We start from the raw sequence: 22,222 nt of genomic DNA, 5'->3' as shown, positions 1-22,222 counted from the left end.
CATTAGGAGAAAGTCACTTCCAGGGGTGCAGTGTTCAATATATCAGAAGTGTCAGTAACTGTTTTCAGTATCAAAGTGGTACAATACTGTACTTGAGATCCCCAAGGGGACGTTACGACTGTTCGATTGAGACCACGATTCTACAGGGTGCCCTAGCTAACTCTAGCTAGAGTTTAAAAGTATGCCTACGCACTTTATGATGATGCTGCCAAATGCATGCTGCTCACTATTGTATGGAGTAAGTCACACTTTTTAGTGTTCTGATTAATTGGTCAATTAAGTAAGATTAATTTACTACAGCACCAAAGCTGGGCAAAAATTTCAATTAGAAAGTTTTAGATTGGTTTGCAAAACGCCCAATTAGACAGTTTCTAACTTTTTATCTATTAAGTATTTGTGTTTTTCCACTTACTTCACATGCCCACGAAAAAAAAAAAAAAAAAAAAAAACCTACCACGTGACACGCCGGCTCGCGCACCATACTGCTGTGCTCCCTAACGTTCTGCATACAAATGATATGCTTCCCTGGCTGTGGTTTATGACAGCGATAAGTAGAGACCGGATTTTAGGCAAATGCCCATTTTGTTCCTTGCGCTCCTATCGCACCATTTTGATGTATGAGCATGAATTAGAGGTTAAGAAGAGCTTTTACAGTGTTTTTATAGTGCCTGTAAACGACTATTTTTGAAGTTTGTGCCTAAATGCCTACAAGTACCTATAAATGCCTATTTTCGAAATTGGTACTTATATGAAAACTACTTAGCCTCAAGTTTCGCTCCCAGGTACACCTTGAGACCGTTATTCATGTTACTGTGCAAGATTGACTGTTAGGAACTATGGGGTTCAACCTAGTCCTCCATTTTACTTACTCCCAGAAACAATCGCTAGCAGCAGTGGAATGGGACACGCCGGCGAGCATTCGCTGCCGCGCTGACATGGAGCGAGCGGTTGGCGAAAGCTAAACCGCAGAGAGCTGTCAGGAGAAAGGAGAGTGAAGAGCAAAAAAACGAAAGGAAAATGTGATGTGCATGTGGCTTTTGTTTCACTTGTAATTTACTTTTTAAGCTGTTCACTGCAGTAGCGTAGCCAGCAATTTTTTTCGGAGGAGGTTGCACCACACTTTGTGTGTGTTTGTGCATGCATTTGTAAGTGGGAGAGGGCCTCCCCTCTCAAGCGGTTCACTGCCAGGGCAGAAATTGCCTCTACAAGATTCAACCCGGCCAATAGGAGGAATTCCTCCCTTCTGGTCTTCTAGAGATTTGGCTAAATGCTCAGGCTGCTCTGCCCTTCTCAGTCATGCTGAAAAGACATCCAGGAATGTGTTGATTTGATACTGGACACTTGACTCACCGTGCAGAACACTGGAGAGACCGTGTACTGTGAACCATGCGGGACAGAGCAAACTTGCACGGCTATGTTCAACTGTTGGCACCTTTGTGCCAATTTAAACAATAACATTTTTCTTTTGCTGTCGTAGACAGAGGTTGTGCATGTCTTCGTTTGAAATTATTTGCATTTATGTGAAAAGTTATTGAGCTTGTATTTACGATATTGGAGGCCTAAAACGTTGTTTTGCTTGCCTGTTTTTGGCGCCTAAAATGATCTTTTTTATAATGCCTAAAAATCCGGCCTCTAGCGATAAGTAGACACAGTGGTTATCGCTTGTGCAGGCGCTAGCAAACAGGTTCATCGTCCCACATCCGCCACCATCGTTACCGCCCTGCCGACTTTTAAGCCACAGCACACATGGCCGAATGCTATTATCGTTTGCAGGCGGAACGTTGGGAGCAATGCAACTACGGTACGCAAGCGGGCATGTCACATGGTATTTTTTTTTTACTTCGTGGTCATCTGCAGGAAGCAGAAAAACACTAATAGTTAATAGATAGAGAGTTGGAAACTGCCTAACTGGACATTTTGCAAACTGATCTACAACTTTCTCATTGGAATTTTCTGCCCAGCTTCATTGCTTTAGAAGTTAATTATTCTTACCTAATTAAGCAATTAAGCAGAACACAAGAAATAGTGCGACGCACTCCACGGAATAGTTGGCAAAATGCATTTGGTTGCGCCGTGATAAGTGTGTAGGCATAGTGTGTAGGCATAGTGATAAGTGTGTAACTCTGGCTACAGTTAGTAGGGGCACCCTCTATATACCTGCTCTAAAACAAGAACCTATGCAAGATGACACACCTACGTAAATAGCTTTTATTCCCCCGCCCTCCTCATTCATTTCCTTTGGTTCTGTGTAATTCCTTTCAGATATATTTTAAGATATGTTGAAAAATGGTTCGAATAACGTCAGGTTGAAGATGTTTTCCTGCATCCCTGAAAAATAAAGAAGCCTCGGGAACACCACAATGATTTTGTTAGGCTGATCAATTCTTGCTGAGCAAAATTTTCTAAATGACTTCGCATTTCACATAAAACTTCTTGCAGTATCACAGACACAAGGTGTTCATTCTCAGCAAAAAAATTGTAAATATGGCACTGAATGCACTAAGCTCCTCATGATGAGATATAAAAACAGTTGAAGATAGAAAACAGGCCTACCAGAAGCTGTTGTTCAAGACTTCGCCTCGCAAGAAGTGACTGCACAACATTTGTCCGGTCCAAGCAGTCAATACAATTTGTGCGAAACACCCCAGTCTGTAGACTAGGTACTGAGCTATCATAAAGCATCATGAAGTACCTGTAATGAATCCATGAGAGGTGTAATAAGATTTTAATAAATGGGTAATATATACAGAAAAAAATGCAAAAGAAAGACATGTTAACGGCTCACCCGAAAGCATCTTGGTCCTGAGAAATCCTGTCCATTAGTATGGAGAGGCGATCCCATTGCATCTTCTTGCATTCGTGATGAAAGTCAAAGGCCTCATACCTGCCAGAGAAATAGGAATGAATGACGGACAACTTGGCCAAAGTTCATTCCAAAAACACTTCATCATACTTTGGAAACATCACACTGTGTTTCTTTTCCTGTAATAAGACATTCTTTTAAAGCAACTTGATGCACACTTATACAAAATACATTAACGTTTTCATACATGATTACAAAAGTATGATTAAATTTCTAAAACAGATGTTAGAAAAGAGGAAAAAAGAAATTAATAGAGAACATGATGCAAAAGAAAAAAGAAAATGTATGCTATACCATCATGTACACCGGCGTTTCTGCCTTCCATTACCAACAAAGCACCACTGTCATAGATGGGAATTCAAAGTGCAAACTTGCATTTAGAAGCAGAACACAACAGCTATTGAGCCACTGCGCAATGCCACAGTAAGGTGCAAAAGAGGGCAAACAAAAGTTTTCTAGCTTCGACTCAACTGTAGTTTTACACTATAAAGTGACCAAGTCTGAACAGTCACAAATCAACTTTACTTGATACAAAGATACACAAGCATTTCATTCTGAATGTTTCAGCCTGAATTCGGACCATACAGTTAATACATCACTACACATGAGAAACATGTGCAGCGCTGTGCTCAAGGCAGAAGATTAGAAGTTGAGGTTATTTCTCTAGACCCACTTGATTTTCGGGTTATTGGCAAGGTTCACAACTTCTTGCAGCTGTCTTCCTAATGTCTTCTCAGGGCCCTTCTGGTCAATCTGTAAAAATTAAAGTGTAACAAAAAGAAAGAAAGAAAAATCTACACTCCTGTGACAATACCTAAAATAGCATTGAGAAAGGATGCTACAAAGTAGAGAACACTAATAATAATAATAATATCTGGGGTTTAACGTCCCAAAACCACGATATGATTGTGAGAGACACCGTAGTGGAGGGCTCCGGAAATTTCGACCACCTGGGGTTCTTTAACGTGCACCTAAATCTAAGTACACGGGCCTCAAACATTTTTGCCTCCATCGACAAAAGTAGAGAACACTGAAATATGGCAAAGAAGAAAGACAAAGCCTCACATGATGCTCAATAAGCATTACAAAACACCAATGAAAGTATGACAGTAGTGAAACACGAACACAAAAGGCAAGTGGTATTATAATGCTACAGACAGAATTACACACACACACACACGCACGCACGCACGCGCACGCACACACACACACACACACACACACTTTAATCAACTTACAATGACATAACATGTAATTATACATATATATAATGTATTGCATATGGCAGTCAGTTTTTTGAAATCCTTCATAGCTGAAAAGAAAATCTATACTTCCAAAATATGTGCAATTTTTCTATTTATGGACATCTTCCAAGGACACACCGATACAAATTTTCAAACAAAACTGCTTGATTATCTCAATCATCAATCAGTCAGATTTTACTTCGATATCACTCTTGTTAACAGGTTTCTGTAAACAGCTCCTTGAGTCTCTACCGCCTAAGTGGCAACTGCGATTGCATTACAGACAGGAGAAAGCGTTTCCAGAACTCTTGTTCCTCAATGTGAACCTACTGCAAATTTACCAACAAAGAGGATGCTGGAATATATCTGGAGAGAGCTGGGATGTTTGAGCAGCCATCGTCTGCTACAGCTCAGTTCAGCGATCGTGTCTTGTATGGTAACACACTTTTACCTGAGATGCGAAAAACATACCAGTCTAGTTTATAATGTAGCGATTTTAAAATAGGCCAATTCTCCATTAGCTACACGCTGTGGTAAAGAAGAAAAGATATGGCAGCAGTGCATGAGAAGCTATTTTTAAGCGTATCAGCTAAAATTAGGAAATAAATGTTGGGAATGCACTGCTCTCTACCACTTTTTCACTTATCTTTAAATAGCAAGCAAAGGCCAAAAAGAAAGGTTGCAAAAATATGTACCCAGAGAACACCTAAAAAATTTTTTTTGTTCCCCACATCAGCCTTGCAAGAATGAAAGAAATGCTCCCTCAACTCTTTACATCTTTACATTGTCTAGAGTGTAAGTGCACGCCAAAATTTGATGAATGCGAGATTTTGTACCGGCACAGGAATGAAGAAACACGCTTAATGGTTGAGGCCTGGCATATCGATAATAGTGGTAGTGCATGCATGAGCCAACTATCGATTAAGCTGCATAGAGAAGAAATCAAGTGTCTGAATAGTTATCTATCACGTTGACCACCATGCGTGCTGGATTGATAGGTTCGCCTATTGCTCGGGCACGTGCAGATAAGTTTTCGTGCCTTCTTTCTTTTCCGCTGTTGTGCGCCTTTTCAGTTGTCAGTCGGCGTTTGTGGTGTCTTGACTTCTCTCTTGTGTCTGTGTTTGCACGCCATCTCTTTAACATGAATACTTACCAACTAGCTCAGCTCTCTGTTATTTTAGGCTCCCTCAATGTCTCATAACACGCTAAAGCCAATGATGAAATGTGCCACAAGCACTGAATCTTTTGATGTGGTTGGAACAGCTTAACTGAATGAATTCTGAGAAAAACCTGCATTAAGGAAAAAGCTTTTCTATCAAGAAAACAAACAGATGACTGCATGAATATCATGAAGCTATGACGCTATAAAACAAGTAAGACCAGTGCTCCTTGTTAACCCTTTGAGGCGCTTTGTACACAATTGTGTACACAACTTGTTTTGGCTAGTTGTGTCGACTAGGGGCCAAGAAAGAGCAAGATACATTCTGGTTTGCATGAATTGAACCCCTTACATAATAAATGTCTCTCCATTTAACTTCATTTTGAATTGTGCTGTTGTGCATGATCACTTTGCTGAATGCTCTACTATGTTCGACGAGTTGTTCGATGTGCTACTTTCTGCGAGCCAAACCAAACGTGTACTTTTTCTCTGTTCGAAATGATTGTAATCTAAAACCAAATTGCACAGTATTTCTAGCATAAAATTTGATTTTATTTATGCATAAACAGAACCTGAATGACTTCAGTATAACTGGATATTCAATTACAATTTAAGTAAGATTAATTACTATAAAACACATAAATCAACGTATTATGAGATTATTTTTGTTGCAATGAAATATTGAGTGGCCTGAAATAATGTTGTGTGAGTTTGACACATTTACAGACAGTTCTTCATCGGTGGCGCCTGAAAGGGTTAATGCTGCGTAACAAACGAAAACATGAAATGATGAAACAGTGCACTGAACTTCTTTTGAATTGTGAATTCAATGAAGAGTGGTCCATCATTCACTTTTCCGATTTTCTCATCGGGTGAGTACCATATGACCAACAGCTCGATGTCAAATATACTGTATTTCTCTTGCTGGTTTGTAAAACACTAAACTGCTTGCTGTTGAAGAATTCATGGCTCAGCTAGACAATGTAAAAAATAGGTTCAATAATGCTAATTTGCATTAGCCACCCACAAAGATAATTAAAACTGTTTTAATTATATTTCAGCATTTATCTAATTATAATTAGCCCTTTAATGGCCAGTGAAGGTGTGCTGCCACACAGAGCTGGACATGTCTAAAAGACTGTTGCACAAGTATGCAAATATGCAAGAAGTAGATAGATGCAATCAATGGACACAACAAATGTCAAGCTTCATTTGCTGGAAAGAATGACAGGCTTTCAATTACTTCGTTTTGATGTACTCACATGAAACCAACTTTTTTTTTTTGCTTGTTCATTAAAAACCTTCTATTTCACACAGTTTCTACAATTTCTGCGCTATGCAAATCATTTTCACACAAGACAAGTGAACATGTAGTCTTTGGAGCTTGTTAAGACTGCAAAAAGTGTACAGTAAAGCCTTAACGCACTGATCATTACATTTATGGCAAGGGAAGAGGCTTTTTGGTCAAGTTCATAAGTTTTTCTGGTTTTGTGATTTTAATTGGACTACACTACTATGACTTTCTCACGTATGTGCCTTTCCTGTGCATGCAGCTAGAAAAAATGTAAGAATTTTACACATCTTATACATCATCCAGACATGATTATGTATTAAAAACTCCTTATTTCATGCATACACTCAAAACTGCTCATTCCATTCATACATTTAAAATTGAGATGGCCAGTGGCTACAAACATACTCTCGTTGTGCAAGGCACCCTTGCTATTATCAAAAAATATTAACCGGCAGCAACACAGAAATCACTTCTTTCATCTCTTTAGTTCTCTGTCAACCATTATTACAAAACAAACTATTCCCACTCACCAGATTGATTATTACTTGATTTCCATATGTATAAATCTGATTGTCAAAATGTTTCTGGAATGCTTCAAGCTGAAAAGATCAAAGACTAGGGTTTAGATACTGCCATAAGAAAAAACACCTTCATGTGCAAAATAAAGAGCAGCACAACACTTACATTGTTGAGCCCAGCAGTCAGGGTTGGAGGAGGCTTGTACCTCAGATTAGGCAATTGAGACCAAAACAAAGGAATTGAGCCCCGTGTCTGAAAGCAAGGTTGACAGACTATAGCAAAAAAGTTACATGATATATGGATTTGCTAAGCCTCCTCTTTAATTACATCTTAATTAAATTGCCTCATAAATGAGTGCTGAACCAAGGCCCCACTTATGTCTAATGTATCACTTAGCCAAATCCTTTAAATTTATTGTATGTTACTCTTCATATTGCAAGAAGAAGTGGAAAAAATCATATACCAAAACAATAAATATCTGTAAATACAAGCAAGATAAGTCAAAATAAAAAAAAGCCTGATTGCTCAGTAAAAAGGTTTTACTAAGACTTTGACTAAGCTCTAAATCAGCTCTTCTTAAAGGGGTCCTGAAACACTTTTTTCAAGTAATCATCAAACGTAGCTCAGTATCAGTATATATACTCTCATGAATAGATTGCTGCAAAAATTTTTCAAATCTGTCACGACTGTGTGGAGTTCAGAAACTTGTGACACGCTTCAAGAGCTTTTTCTCTTCTTTCATCCCAATGAGCACAACAGAAGCTACACAGGGAGGGGATGACAAAGAGGCAAGAAGCTACATCAGCACGCATCATGAACTTGGAGAGTGTGTCATGAAATACATTAGCTCACACCCAGTGTGACTCCGGTGTGAGCGAGTTTTGCTACCGAGTAATTTTAGCACACTACAGAGTGCAGTGGCGGCACTCGATGGCAAGAAGTGTATCTGATCCAAACACCACTCTTGATTTATGTCAGCTAACGGCCAATAGCAGCAAACTACTCCAAGATGAAATAGAGCTGGCGCCGGCCCCTCCAATGAGAATAAAGATGGGCCTTTCTGCGAGGAGAGGGCACTTGAGAAAGTGGAAACCTCGTGCTCTGCTTGTAAACTCTTATCGTCGTGCACGACTGCAAGACTTGGCTGAGCTGTTCACAGCAGTGTCTGCTTTCCGCAGTAAGTGTTTTTTCATCAAGCATGAAGGGTGGTCCAGGACACCTTCAAATAATTTTTAGATGCATAAATAAAGGGGAAATAGATTTTTCCCATTCACAAAAACTTCACAAAATTTCGCTAGCTGCTATTAAAAACAAGACATTTACAATACTGTAAAATATGAGGTGCATATATTAATGACAACAAAAAGGTGGTGCAGATGTCCTACCTGAACAAATGAGCTCCGTGCAGTGTCGCCTTCTAGGATCTGCTCAGTTTCAACAAAATTTGCGGCATGACCTTCGCTGTCCAAGCCCCTCATGAACATGCGCGTGCCTGCTCTATAGCAACTGCGGCGTGAAATGAGTGCAAATGTGAAACCATGACCATTGATGGCACATGGCTTGATGTACACAACTGCAGGTTAGTCAAGGACCATCACTTTGGGAATTGCCTGCATTGCTGAAGTTAGAAAGACACAGCTGAAAACTAATGTAATTCAATTTCTTCTTGCATTTTTGCAACCCAAGAGGTAATTTACTCCTCACATCAAGGTCTCGCACGATTAAATTCAGTTAATAAAACCTGTTTCAAGTGATATAAAGGTGCATTTGCTCCTCAATATAATGGCTATCAGACAAGACTTTTGAGTACTGTACAGCACAGAAGCACACTGTAAAAGTTGTAATCTGCACTAAACATATACTACAACCCCACCTGCGTTGTTTTCCTAACCGATAACGTATTGCTACAACATGCCACACAAAAAGTTGAAAAGAAAAGCACAGGCGACAGCATTGCTCACAAGGTGTAAGGATACATCCATGAATAATTGGAAGGCAGAACTTCCGAAGCTGCAGCAGAGTGAAAAAAGATCAATCTGTAAGTGACATTCAAACACTATTGGTGAATCCAACGTACCTCTACTTGGTTGCTGAACTCACTCATCAAATGGTGGTTCCACACAAATCTCTGATCTGCCTGTTGATGAAGACAAATACGCCAACTCACACACATGAAAGTAACTAGATTTAAAAAAAATATACAGCAGTCTAATTTCCTGCTAAGCAACTGCTAAATGAGCAGACATGAAATATGATTTACTAGAAGGTGATGAAATAAGCTGTTACTTGCAAATTTTTGGAAATGTTACAGCATACACAGAGAGGGCCAAAGGAAGAAAAGAAAACACAAGACACAGCACTGATGCAATACCAAGATGCAATACCAACTAGCCCACCAAGCCATCCTCGTTGCAAATTCTTGCTTGTATTCTTGCATAATGTTTACTCATAATTGTCGTCATTACATGCTGGCAAGTGAATGCATGGAAACTAACAAATTACCATAAACCCAGCACACAGTAACACCAAAGCCTGTGTCAATTTTCAGCTAAAGCTGTGTCTCTGCATATTAGAAGTATGCTGTGATGGGTGGGCTCATTTCTGAAATTTTGTCGCATTAATCCTCGATGTGTACAACTGCTCACAATAACCCTTAACTGGACTAATTTTTATTTTCCCTTAAACGATTAGTCAAGCATTTCTTTAGGCCAGATAATACAAAAACAAGCTACCCTTTTGGGAAGAAACACAGATTGTGATTTTATGAGCCAGTACTGTTGCGTATCATACATGATTCACAATACAGTATATTTTGTGACCATTCAAAAAGACATTTCAGTTCCAGAAAACATGCAAGAATATCTGAACCACTAAAAAAAAAAAAGAAAGTAATAATAATAAAACCCCATCTATTCAAAGTTGGGATAAATGAAATGAATTTTGGAGCAATTTTTGGAGCTGATAAATCATTTTGTAGCAGGTTATTAGGAGCAGGTGTGGTTGGGGAGGACATTTCTAGCAACTTTCAAACAATTTTCACAATGTTCCTTCCTTCTTAAGATCAACTCCTGCAATTTCAACTTCAGAAGGACAAAACACCGCTGTGTGCAGCGTTCTTGTGTCTATCACATACACAACTCCCAATAACTGCAGTTTGCATAATTTACCAGAACACCATCCTGGGTCCCGTCACAGAGGCAGATATTAATTTGGAGAAAAACTCTTGGAATTTAAAAACACAAATGTACAAGACTCCCCAGTTGCTTCCAAGAGAAATTGCCATTCTCCTCCCACAACTTATCGTGTCTGATGCTATGGCACATGCTGGCAAGTTTTTATTTTGATTTCTTTTTTCTGTGGCATGCTCAGGCTTTCTGACTCAGCCCTAGCATACTGTACGGGAATTTTTGCACACCACGCATTGGCACACCACGTTGTGTGACACCGACGAGAGCAGACCTGCAGCTCTGTTCACATTTGGCTAGATGGTTGCTTTGCACGCGACATGCAGACAGTCTCTCAATAACTCAAAACATTTACAAGCATGCTATCATTCCCCAATGGGCACAGCTAATGCCGAGCAGTCCAGCATTCATGCAGTCAATGGCCTGCACTTGCTGCTTTCGGCGTTGTTGATGCAAAAATGGCCATGGCAAAAATGGTCATTTGTGGTGATCACATTTCCAGTGCCAGTGCTTTCACGCATAACATTCTAGGTTGGCATGAACCTCTATGCACTTTGTTCTTTTCCGCTTTCATTGAAGACGAAGTTAAAGAACTACAGGGTATTAAACAATAACTGCTGCTTCCTTCTAAAGGTGGCCTTAATGTGAACTCTTCGTGGTCTTGCTTAGCATTATGTAGCAACTAGGGCGCAAGTCGAATTTTTACAGCTTTGGCACAGCTTGGTGCAGTAAGTGGTACATGTAGCACTTTAGCATAATTGGTGCAGCTGTACCACCTCTACACATTGCTTTAATAAATGGTATTTATTCTCAAACCTCCAACTAGTACAATTTTAATTTTGCGGTGATTCTTGATTGACTAATGGAAAGCTTCAACATTTCAGCTGGATTTTATCATAGACCTTGGGTTTGTTTTAATTTTTCTTTTGCCCAATTAACAGGAGTTCAATGCAAACCAAAAGAAAATCTTCTTTCTCGTCTCCAAAAAGGTATTTGTTGCTGCTGTTCATGCACACATTTCTCCTTAAGGAAGAATCTTTGAAGGTGGCACACCTGCTCCCTTATCACTGCCCCCCCCCCCCCCCCCGCCTTTACTTTCAAGTTGCTTTGTTTCCTAATTACTTGCTCAGTCTAATTGTATGCAATAAGCGTTACTATTAAAAGATGATCTCAGCTGTCAGCAGACAAAAATGAGGAAACCAGAATACCAAACAAAATTGATGAACAACCGTGCCTAAACATTTTCAATCTTGATTGAATTAGTACATGCCATCAATATTAAACCCAGTAGCACGAATTTGTACTTGGCTTGGCCACATTGCACACTTACTCGTTCCATGAGCCCCATCTGAAGAAAGTCAGGTGTTGTGTTGTACAGTTTTTGCAGAGAGTGGCTCAAGTCATAAGTAGTGGAGTAGTAGAAGTTTGGCGTGCTCAACACAGCTTGGACCATGGCAGTGTACTGCCTGTTGTACTGGTTCTGCAAAGGCAAAACATTAATGCACTTAATTACAGCAAAAGCTGCAAGCAACAATAAAACAGGACTGTTTAGGCCGTAAAGCTCAAGGTGACAAAAGCCACATGAGCAGGTGAGCAGCAAAGAGCCTCAAGTCATTCTCAAAAACCTTTAAATTGATAAAATGAATTATCAAATGATTCATGCCTGCTGCTCTGTAAGATGCAGTGATGTTCTTGTGAAGGAATATGCTTCAGTTGCTTTTATTCGCCATACCACTTGGCCATTGATATCACCAACTCTTCGGCGTTCAACAATCACAATCAAGTATGGGCCTGAAACACACAGCAGGTAAAAATGATGAAAATCACAGTAAATCAGTGTCTACATCCTTCAAGTGCATACAGAAAAAGCCCAAAATTTTTCCTAGGCTGTTGCAAGAAAATTGGGCCCTGTGATGACAGCTAGGACATCAATGGTGAAGTAAATGCTTACCTGCAAGCAGATGTATAATGCCAACAATGCCATAAATTGTTCTCTTTACAGCATGTGGAGGAATGTCAGGCTTAGCTAAGGGAAAGAAGAAAAAAAAAAGGCAATTATTTTCCACGTGATTAGAAAGGAGACTTTCTAAGGAATAAGTTGATTTTAATAAATTTACACTGCTCTATGTAACATTTTTATGTGCTGAATTCATATACAATACTTCCATTCATTTGGCCCTAGTTAATTTGATTATGGGGGGTAACTCAATCCTAACCGAAGGTCTCATTGGCGTCTGTACATTTTTATGGGCCATAACTTTCATCATTCCGATCCTGAAATTCCCCCATGCCTCATTAATTCAAAACTTGATGCACAAGCCTGGCACCAATCATGACCTGTGCCATACAGCAGTGATTTAAAAGCCAATTAAAAAGGGCACTAAAAGAAATAGAATTCATACAAGTATGGTCCATGGTCGGGCTCTCCAATTTCAATTGAAAACTTTATGGCAGTGAGCAAGCTTTTCTTTACATGTGTGCTCTGCACTTACGCAGGTAAACTTGCTGTGAGTGAGCATGTACCTCTGCCAACTAGCGAGCCAGACACTGCATATTCACTCTCATATGAGCCACTTCTTTTTTCAAATACATGAGTTCAAAATTCCCATTAGGTTGTACACAACTTTACTGTAGCCGACTGCAACAAAGCAGACTATGGTCGATCAGTTTAGAAAGCCTGCATTTCAGTTCATACATATGGAAGGAAGCATGGTAACATGCATACACAGGCTTACCCGACAGGGAGATCTCCCGGGACACCCTGTCAATAACAAGGCTCTTATCTGATGAATTTGCTGGCTCGATGATGTACCTTTCAGGTGTACTATACCTGAAAAAAAATATTGCAACACACATTAGCTGCTGTACAGCAGATGAATGTAAGCTAACATAGAGTATTTACATTAAAAAGATACAATTTCTGCAAGTGTGACTGCATGGAAGCATCACACTAATATTTAAATTCTTATAGTATGTGCCATCACCAAGGATTAACACGCAAATGAGGGGGAAAAAAAAAAAAAGAACATGATGCCTATGTTAGCTGTTCTGCACTATGGCACTGCTTTGTGAGAAGTTCCTTGAAAGGACACTAAAGAACAGCACTCAATAAGGCTAAACTGGCAGAACACTTTTTAAAATTTATCTCTGCACTTTTCTAATAGAGACAGATGGTTTATTAGTCCATAGTGAATGTCGGCCTTGTGCTTCATAAATTCTAGGTTGTAGTGCTGGTGGCCTATATATGATGCAAACTTATTTTCATCGGCCACATTTTTTTGCGCAGGAACTGGTGCAGTTGTGACTATGGCATTCTGCTGCAGAGACTGACGACATGGGTTCCTTTCTTGGCAGCCGTGGTTGCTTCGCCAATAGAAGCAGAGCGTGAAAGCTCCTGTGTGATAACATTTCTGTGAAGATTAAAGACCCTAAAGTGCTTACTGGCTGATGTAAACAAAGAATTTTTACTCTATGTGACTAGGCAATTTTATCTGAACACAAAGGCACAACAGAGACATATTTGAAACAAGCAAAAACTTCAAACAACTTGACCGTGATAGTAGACACAGTGAAGGGTCACCCTTCATGTTATAATTAGGGCTCTGTGTTTTTGGAGTTTATTTTTTTTTGAAATTCGAAGGGTGTTTTTCGGAGTTTATTTTTTTGATGGAACTTTGGTGCTTATCGGAGTTTATGTTTTGTAAATCCCCAATCCTCCAAAATTCGGAGTTTAATTTTCCGTTATTCTCAATACTTCAATAATGGAGGCGAAAGGGCATAAATGTTGGAGGCCCGTGTACTTAGGTTTAGGTGAACCTTAAAGAACACCTGATGGTCAAAATTTCCGGAGCCCTCCACTACGGTGTCCCTCATAATGATATTGTGTCTTTGGCACATAAACCAGGGGGTGGAAACTCCCTATACCTCCCATAAGACGTGCTCTCGCATGCTGATACACTGTAGCAGCGCCGCTTCCACCACTGGCGGCTACCGGGTATCCCAACTAGAAATAATTCAGAAACAAAACATTTCTTTCATGACGTCACTGTGAGGTCGGCAAATAGAGGGAAAGGGCGCAAAACCGAGAGGAGGAAGGTTGCCACGGAAGCTCTCCTTTCCCACTTCACATGCAAGCGGAAAGTGTTCGTGCTCTCTTGCAGGTCCGCTGGCCGCTCGGGTGACGCGGCCATTCGTAAAATTTAGTTAACCATTTCTTAAATTTTGTTCGTGTGTTGTGAAGTGGACAAACTAAAGCTGACCAATTTCCCAGTAAGACAAAACTTGATCAACTCAAGTAAAATTTAAATGTTTTTTTTTAATACTTAATACTAAAATACTAATACTAAATACTAATATTTTAACACTAAAAAACAGACATACACATAGTGTGAAAGTGTCAATCTGCAAAAGCAGCTTTCATTCACAACTGAAAGAAGCACATAATGGGCAAACATTGAACCCAGAATATCTGAACCAATGCGAAAATTTTAACAATTACAAGCAGGACACGTCGTACTTGACTCAATCACGTCTGTTATGACGGCGCACATGTTCTACCATATAAGACAGAAGTTAGGGGAAACGGAGGCTTGAAGCGAAGAGAAATCGTTGAACAGGGATGGCCTGTGCCACCCCCAACGCCCCCCACCCACCGAAATTTTTTTTTTGCCTTGGCATACAGGGCCCAAAATGACACTCGACCACATCTGCCTGCCCGGCCCCCACTTCAGATCAAGGAGGTAACCCCCCCCCCCTCGGAAAAAAAAATTCTGCCTATGCCCCTGGAAAAGACCTCTTGTCAAAACGTTGGCTCCAGCGACATTCCCTTTTAAATGATTCCTTAGAGCATCAGTGAGTCTATTACATGTATTTCAGTGGCAGTATCAAAAGTAAAGACCCACAAAGTTTCAAACTGGCTATATGCATTTCCATGAACAGGAAGGAGCACATAATATGAACTACACGCCAAAAGTAAAAGATGAACAAACTGTGTAGGCGAACCAACGCGCATTCAAGCCTTTCATTACATGTATTTTGCCAGCAACAGTTAGGTTGTCGTCATGACAAATTAGTCTAGCGACACTGCGCTTATGTCAGTCCAGTCAGGTTTGCAGAGAACTGTGTTTACTAATGTACTCATGCAAAATGAATACCTGCTCAAATAATGGAGCCAAATACTTGTGCTCACCCTTTGTCACTAGGAAACCTGAAAAACCTTTGCGGAACTGGCAATCCCTGGGCTAACACACCACAGAGCCATGCAAAACATGTGATGCTCCGATTTAGTCATCTTCGTCTAATGCACGGTTGACCTGCTCGACGTTCCATTCACTGCACGTCAGGTCAAATGTCTTATCTTTCCCATATTCATAGTTGGCACGCCAACCGAGCGTGATCCAACTTGTGATATCGCTGAGCGAGTGGCAAGGGTGAGCGGAGGCAAGCACTACGAACACAAGCAACCAGTTCCTGCACTTTGCCTGATTTAATATTCACAAAATAAGAAATAAAAAAGACAAATAAACAAAACAAGAGTTCTTTACAGTTCAATTTAATTTCTGTAATTGTAAAAACTCGTGAAAGACAATAAGTGCAAACATCCACATCAACATCACTTCATTCAACCACATCTTAGGATACCTGGAAACTGCTACGAGCGCGCATGTTACTTGAAACCGAAACTGGCGCTCAGTTTCCGGGGCCTGCGTAAACCCCCAGCAAGTAAACCCCAACAATTATATTAATCAATACTCCAATATCTTAGATGAAATACTTGAAGGCAAAACACCCATGCTTGTGCGTATTACAACCTTAAGGCTTGTTGTAATAGGCGCAAGCATACTTTACGAGGTCTATGTATTCTATGTCGTCTGGCAAACTCCAGTGCCTCCAGGGGTCCGTATCTCAATATGTCGTCTCGCGCTCCCTAGGGCCCTACTTACGTTGACATCTTTCACTGCGTGCGTGACAAGACATTAGAGTCTTTTAGCAAGTTACGGAAATATGGTACGCAAATACGGCAAGGCAGTACGGTAGCGTTCCTCCTTTCCCGCTGGCTGTGCTTTGGCCGCTCAACGACCTGGAAAGGAGGAGCCGTACCGTACTGCCTTAGCGTATTTGCGTACCGTATTTCCGTAACTTGCTAAAAGACTTTATTTGTTAAATGTGCGATGGGTGTGGTCTACGAGATACTGTTGACGTGTAGTGAAGTCTACATCGGCCAAACCGGCCGATGTATCAATGACTGCTTAGAACATGCCCTTTTGATAAATTATGAGACGGGGTCATATTGACTGCTAGACTGCTAAAATAAGTCTTTCGGATAAATCTGAATTATCAAAAATTTTACCAGCAAGTGTTTAACGGATTTTTTCGGATTTATCCAAAAACACAGAGCCCTAGTCATAATGCTGCAAATAAGGTTACAATGCTGAAAATTATAGAGTTGTGCTAATGTACATTATTAAAATGACATAAGGAGGTAAAGAGCATCCATATAGCTTAGTTTCACCATAGTCCAAGACTCCCTTCTTCCCTTCTCCCCCAAAAGGTAAAGCCTCACACATACCATGCCTGTTCCTCTCAATCATTGTGTTACTTCAAGTGTCAACAAAGTTCAATGCTTTGTGTGGCCCAGCTTTCAGTTGCAGTAAACTTGTTATACAGCTTTAATTTGGCTCATGACAATGAAAATGCTTTTCAAAATTAATTCAACCTACATCTGTATTCAGTGCACCTACTTAATGAAGCCTGAACCTGTGTTCAGTCTATCTACACTTGCTCTATTCCAACCAAAATGAACAAATGTTGTTATCATGAATGCTTTAAAAAATTCCATTTAATTTCACTAAACTTGTGCCAGTATAGACCTTTTCAATGTCGGCTCCCTGGGTGCCGCCATAATCCTCTCTGAGCTGCGCTAAATAGGCATGACCCCCCAAAAATGCATTGCTGAGGCTGTGACGTCAGCACCCCCGCCCCCTTATTTACTCCCACATGCATCCCAGCATGGTAGCGTTTTTTCTCTCCTGTGAAAAGGTCTATAAAATGGCAATGTTATGAAAGTTATTATCATGACCAGTAGCATAATTATGTTCAGTGGAGGATAAAAAAGTCACAGTTTCACCGCAAGGGCGAAGCAATGAATGCGATAGCAAGAAATTAATGCTATGCGAAGTGAGGCTTGCCAATGGATACTCTCAGTTTGAACAGCGCTCGTGTTGCAAAAGCGGCCCAAGCAGCAAAGGAAACTAGCGTGCTTCAAGTGTCGAGCTGTGACACTTGATAGTTCACGCTCATCTTCTGTTTGTTCGTTTAGCGGCGTCCCTTGAGCGCGAGTGGCTGTCGTACGCTCCGTAACATGAGCGCGGACATCACGGTGAAAGCGTGAAACAACCCTCTTCCCCTCAGCACAAGAAAACCGCGCGAGCAGACAGCGGAAGGGCAAGGTTCTCCCTGCGCAAGTATAAGAAGAAGCGAGCGAGCTCGCCGACGACTTTTAAATGCGCCCGTCGCGCTCCTAACGCCATCTCGCCGGTAATGAAGAAACGCTTATAAGTGCAGCCGTCTCTGAGTCCGTCCAGCGGTAACGGGTGCGTATATAACACTCGCCGTTAGCTACGTGGAGGATCTGCGTTTCGTGGCGTAGTGGATAGCGCCACTCGCTGCGGCGCAAGAGGTCCCTGGTTCGGTTCCGCGTTTCGGAAGCATTTTTCTGGATTATTTTTCTTTGGGTCTTTTAGATATATATACATACTTATACATATACGGTGCATGACGGCGGCGACGGCGACGGCAAAATCCAGCCGAGACTGTCCATATAATTGCTATCGCAATAATACCTGTCCCCGCAACATCCAACTGTTCTCATACTGCGCTAGCTGACACCACCTTATGCTTGCAAATTTGCGAGTTTCATCACACCACTCGCCGTGATGCTGTCCTCTTCTATCTGCACTTAGTAACTCTACAGACCACCATTCGTCTGCCCAACTCTCTCGTAAAGAATATTAACAACTAATATGTTCTACTAAACAATTGCTCCCCATAGCATTTACAGTGACATTTCCCTTAAAGGGGCCCTGAACTGCCATTTGAGCTCGGTAGGTAACACATCAAATCTACCAAGTTTTGTGGTTATACACATGGTGCATGGAAGTGAACTGGACAGGTAAAAACAGCTCAAACGATTCACAGAGGGCTCATCACCATACTTCAAGCTGCCAACGAGCTGCCAGCTGTCAGGTAGCACAGGCCAAAACCTAAGTCTTTGGGCCATCATTTTTACCACAATGCCAGCTGTCAGAAGCTGAGACATTAATCATAATGCCATCGCTTTTTACCACACTGCCAGCTATTAAATGGCAGAAAGCAAGAAGACTTCAGTCATTTGGCCATTATTTTTTACGACCCCGCCAGCTGTCAGAAGCCGAGACATCAGACTATGGGCCATCATTTTTGCCACAACTTATGTGCATGCCCACCCTTCCATATCTGCCAGGCTGCCACTATTTTGTTGCCACCGTGCAGCTTACTGAGATGTCCATCTCAATATCGATTTCCTAGGTAAGACCTAATTGTCAGTGTCAGTAGGAAGCCTATCCCAAAGTAGAATTTTTGGTCCCCAGCCTCGCTGCAGGAAGGAGGCGAAGCATCGCAGTGGAGGAGGCATGGCCGGACTACAGGGGAGACGCAACGCTTGCACACACACAAGTTTCCCCTCTAGTCTGGTCATGGCAGAGACGTGCCGAGTTGACCTCCTCTGGCACTTGCTATGTGCTTTGCGTGCATGTTGGATGTACCGGTTTTGTCTGGTGATCGAAAAGCTGAGTGCCAAGCAAGAAGAACCCAGCAACAATGTACGTGGTGGCAGGCCAAGTGTGAGTCAACGAACCCTGGAGTGGTCGTTGTGCATGAACTGAACAATACCAGCAAAAGGCGCTGGCTAGGAACCTACAGAAGACTCTGAAAGAATGTTCTACGCTGAATAACCACAAAACTTACATATAATTGAAGCACTTATAATACATTCTACACACAATGCATGAAAAGGAAATAGCACCCATACGGCTACGTGTGACCCGCATTCACAAAGTGAAATGTCACTACTATTTTTTTTAAACTGAGCTTTTATGTTCCACTCCAGCTCCTCCAATTTAACTAAATTTTAATGTACAGAAAATATTGCCGACAATGCACCATATGTATAGTATGTAATGGTACTGGCCACAAAATTAGCTCTAACCTATAAAATCGGACAACGACTAAGATGCGAGCTCTCATTTATGTAGAATGCATGCAATGTGGTTCAAAGAGAATTGTATAGTGGTGTCACATGGGCAGTTTCGATTTCAAAAGACAGTGATTGCTGCTAGACAGTCCAGCAACCCAAATCAGGCTTGGTGACATCCAACACACCAGGCACAGATAAGCGGATCCAAAGCACTTGACAAATCTGCCTTACAAAGTGCAGATGTAACATTATGAATTAACTATATCCTCATGGTGGAATCAAAGGTTCCTGTGTAGACCAAGATCAGGCTTGATTGCAATCAAAAGTGCCTGTATAATCGTCCTGTATTTAAATGAGTGTGTTTAACAATTTATCACAGTTGTCTACTTGAAGTGATTTATTTGTAGATGGATAGATGAATATAATTTTTGACTTGGCATTATTTATTGGTTGTATTACTCAATTCAAATTAGAGATAAGTATGTGAAGAACAGTTTGTTATATTCTTTGTCTACTACCATAGGTGGCCCCTGTTACATATCTCCAATTTCTGTAACCCTGATATTAATGAATTCAAGCTATAGTATGTACTGCAAACAACTTAAAGGGGTCATGAAGCACCCCTTGGGCTTGTTGAAAAAACACAACCTGCGGAAAGCTGACACGGCTATGAACTGCTCTGCAAAATATTACAGTCGTGCGCGCTGCGTAAAGGCCACAAGCGGAGCGCGAAGTTGCCGTTTCCTCAGGCGCCCTCTTTTCAAACAGAGGGCGGTTCTCACTCTCGTCGGTGGGCGGGGTGTCTGCATGTTGACATCGCGGAGACATAGCATGCTTATTGGCCGATAGCCAGATGAGATGCGCTTCTTGCCACGGGGTGCCGCCACTTGTCCGCGCCGCACTCCTCAGTCTGCTAACTTTACACGGTAGCCGCACTCGCGCATGCGAATCACAGCGGGAGAGCGATCGCGCTTCATGATGCGCGCTGACGTAACTTCTTACCCCCCGTGCCATCCCTCCCTGTCTAGCTTCCAGTGCGCTCGTCGGCACGAGAAAAGAGAGAGAGCGCTGACAGCGTGCGCCAAACCCCCGTAACTCCGCTGATTCTTGACGGATTCCAGAAACTTTTGCGGCAATCGATTCGGGAGGCAGTAAACTCCGATACTAAGGCCATTAGATCATTACTTGGAAAAGTAGTTCATGACCCCTTTAATATTCCTTGGTGTCTATGTGCACAGCCTTGGATAAGGCAACCATACATTTTAGTCAATTGAGAACTATAGGGTTAAGTGGAGATTGTGTAGCATGGCTTTTGGCTTGCTGAAATAAAGTGCTGAAAGGCACCCATGCTTTTTTTTTATGAAGAATGCTTGTTATTTTAAGCTTTAATAGAAATGTAAAACCAGATGATTTGATCAGGAGTGCTTTGCTAGTAGTTAGGTTACAGACACTATCATGCCAAAAGTGCTCTCCATGCTCAAGTAAGTGTGCAAAGGCTAGCAAGCCACCAACAATCACAAACCGTTTTTCAGGAATGGTGGTTTCACATCACTGCATGACAGTGTAGACATGGATGGCCCGGTTGAACTGCTGCTGGGCAAAATTGATACAGTTCTAGGCAAAGACAGCACAGAAGTGCATGCTAACACTAACAATGATGTAGAAATGAGCTAGGCAACAGCAAACAATGCCAAGCCAAAAATGGGGCTTCCATATGACAGCAGCCTCAGCCTGTGAGTTTCGACCACAGCTGAATTATCAAAAGCACTCTGTCTTGCCAAAAGGTTCTGCAGACATGCAGACAATGCCAACTAAGCTGACTCACACAGCACATTCCGAAACCACTGTGGCACACAATATTTCACTTCAACTCTATGCAGTACAGAGATGGCTACGGGTCCCACCATACAGCCTGGAGATTGTGCACCTGCGAGTGCCCTCTACACAGTGCCAACTAAGCGGAAGCTTCGTGGAAGGATCAATTACACACCAGTCTTCTCCACTCCAACGACAAAGCTGGTTCTCTAATTGGCTGACATGACCCATAGTTATTTGCTGCACTGGACTGAAATAGTGAGATGGATTACATTGGTATATAGTGAGAGTACATCACGGTGAAATAACACGATTTTGTAAAAGACGTTATCTTTGTTTTTAAATAGCACAGCCGAGCAGCAATGAGGCTTCTTCCCAACTCTGATCTGTTGTGCGAATGACACAAAATACCAGGAGCTGTTCAAGCGTACTCAGGGGAATGAAAGCAGCGAGTGTGCATCTTTACTGGTGGGCCTATGATGGGACTGTGTGTAGCATCATCCAATCCTGCATTGTTTCTGATGGGTCTTGATGGGGGTAGTAAGTAGAATAATTTGAGCCTGGCAGATCGCCTGCCAGATCGGAAGTGTATGCAGTGCATGTGGTGTGTTATACCTGGTGGTGTTGGAACAATTATTGAAGGTGATCGCCAAAAGAGTTGTTGAAAATGGGTGTAGTGAGCACAGTTTGAACTGCGGCAACAAGGACTTTATGCGTTCTTGGCATTCTTACTGAGTGTCGTTTATTGATGCACACCCATTATCCCCCCCCCCCCCCTTTTTCTTGTACCTGCTCTTTCATACATTTCCCCTACTTCTTCATATTTAACTTCCGTGTGTAGAGACAGTATTTGTTTGCAGGGCATTTCCTTTTAAGCACAACTTTTTCTTTCGTTTTCTTATGCGTTTTAC

At 41.5% G+C, this 22,222-nt stretch overlaps 1 protein-coding gene across 3 annotated transcripts in view; it reads right to left on the bottom strand.

Moving 5' to 3' along the window:
- LOC119375454 (phosphatidylinositol-3-phosphatase SAC1) overlaps window positions 1–22,222 on the bottom strand; it is a 53,936-nt gene that overhangs the window by 30,449 nt on the left and 1,265 nt on the right. For all 3 annotated transcript variants that reach the window (XM_037645633.2, XM_037645640.2, XM_037645646.2), the window contains exons 2-13: window positions 13,000–13,094; window positions 12,216–12,290; window positions 11,928–12,055; window positions 11,595–11,744; window positions 9,157–9,216; window positions 9,056–9,089; window positions 8,465–8,652; window positions 7,245–7,331; window positions 7,091–7,159; window positions 3,537–3,616; window positions 2,786–2,884; window positions 2,554–2,692 (exon numbers count right to left, since the gene is read on the bottom strand). In XM_037645633.2, coding sequence (XP_037501561.1) covers window positions 2,554–2,692; window positions 2,786–2,884; window positions 3,537–3,616; window positions 7,091–7,159; window positions 7,245–7,331; window positions 8,465–8,652; window positions 9,056–9,089; window positions 9,157–9,216; window positions 11,595–11,744; window positions 11,928–12,055; window positions 12,216–12,290; window positions 13,000–13,094 — 1,204 coding nt within the window. The remainder of the gene's footprint in view (window positions 1–2,553; window positions 2,693–2,785; window positions 2,885–3,536; window positions 3,617–7,090; window positions 7,160–7,244; window positions 7,332–8,464; window positions 8,653–9,055; window positions 9,090–9,156; window positions 9,217–11,594; window positions 11,745–11,927; window positions 12,056–12,215; window positions 12,291–12,999; window positions 13,095–22,222) is intronic.

This window comes from Rhipicephalus sanguineus, chromosome 1 (assembly GCF_013339695.2).
Source record: "Rhipicephalus sanguineus isolate Rsan-2018 chromosome 1, BIME_Rsan_1.4, whole genome shotgun sequence".
Classification (NCBI taxonomy): Eukaryota; Metazoa; Arthropoda; class Arachnida; order Ixodida; family Ixodidae; genus Rhipicephalus; species Rhipicephalus sanguineus.
Note: the sequence above shows the minus strand (reverse complement) of the source record. Positions and strands in the feature narration are given on the sequence as shown.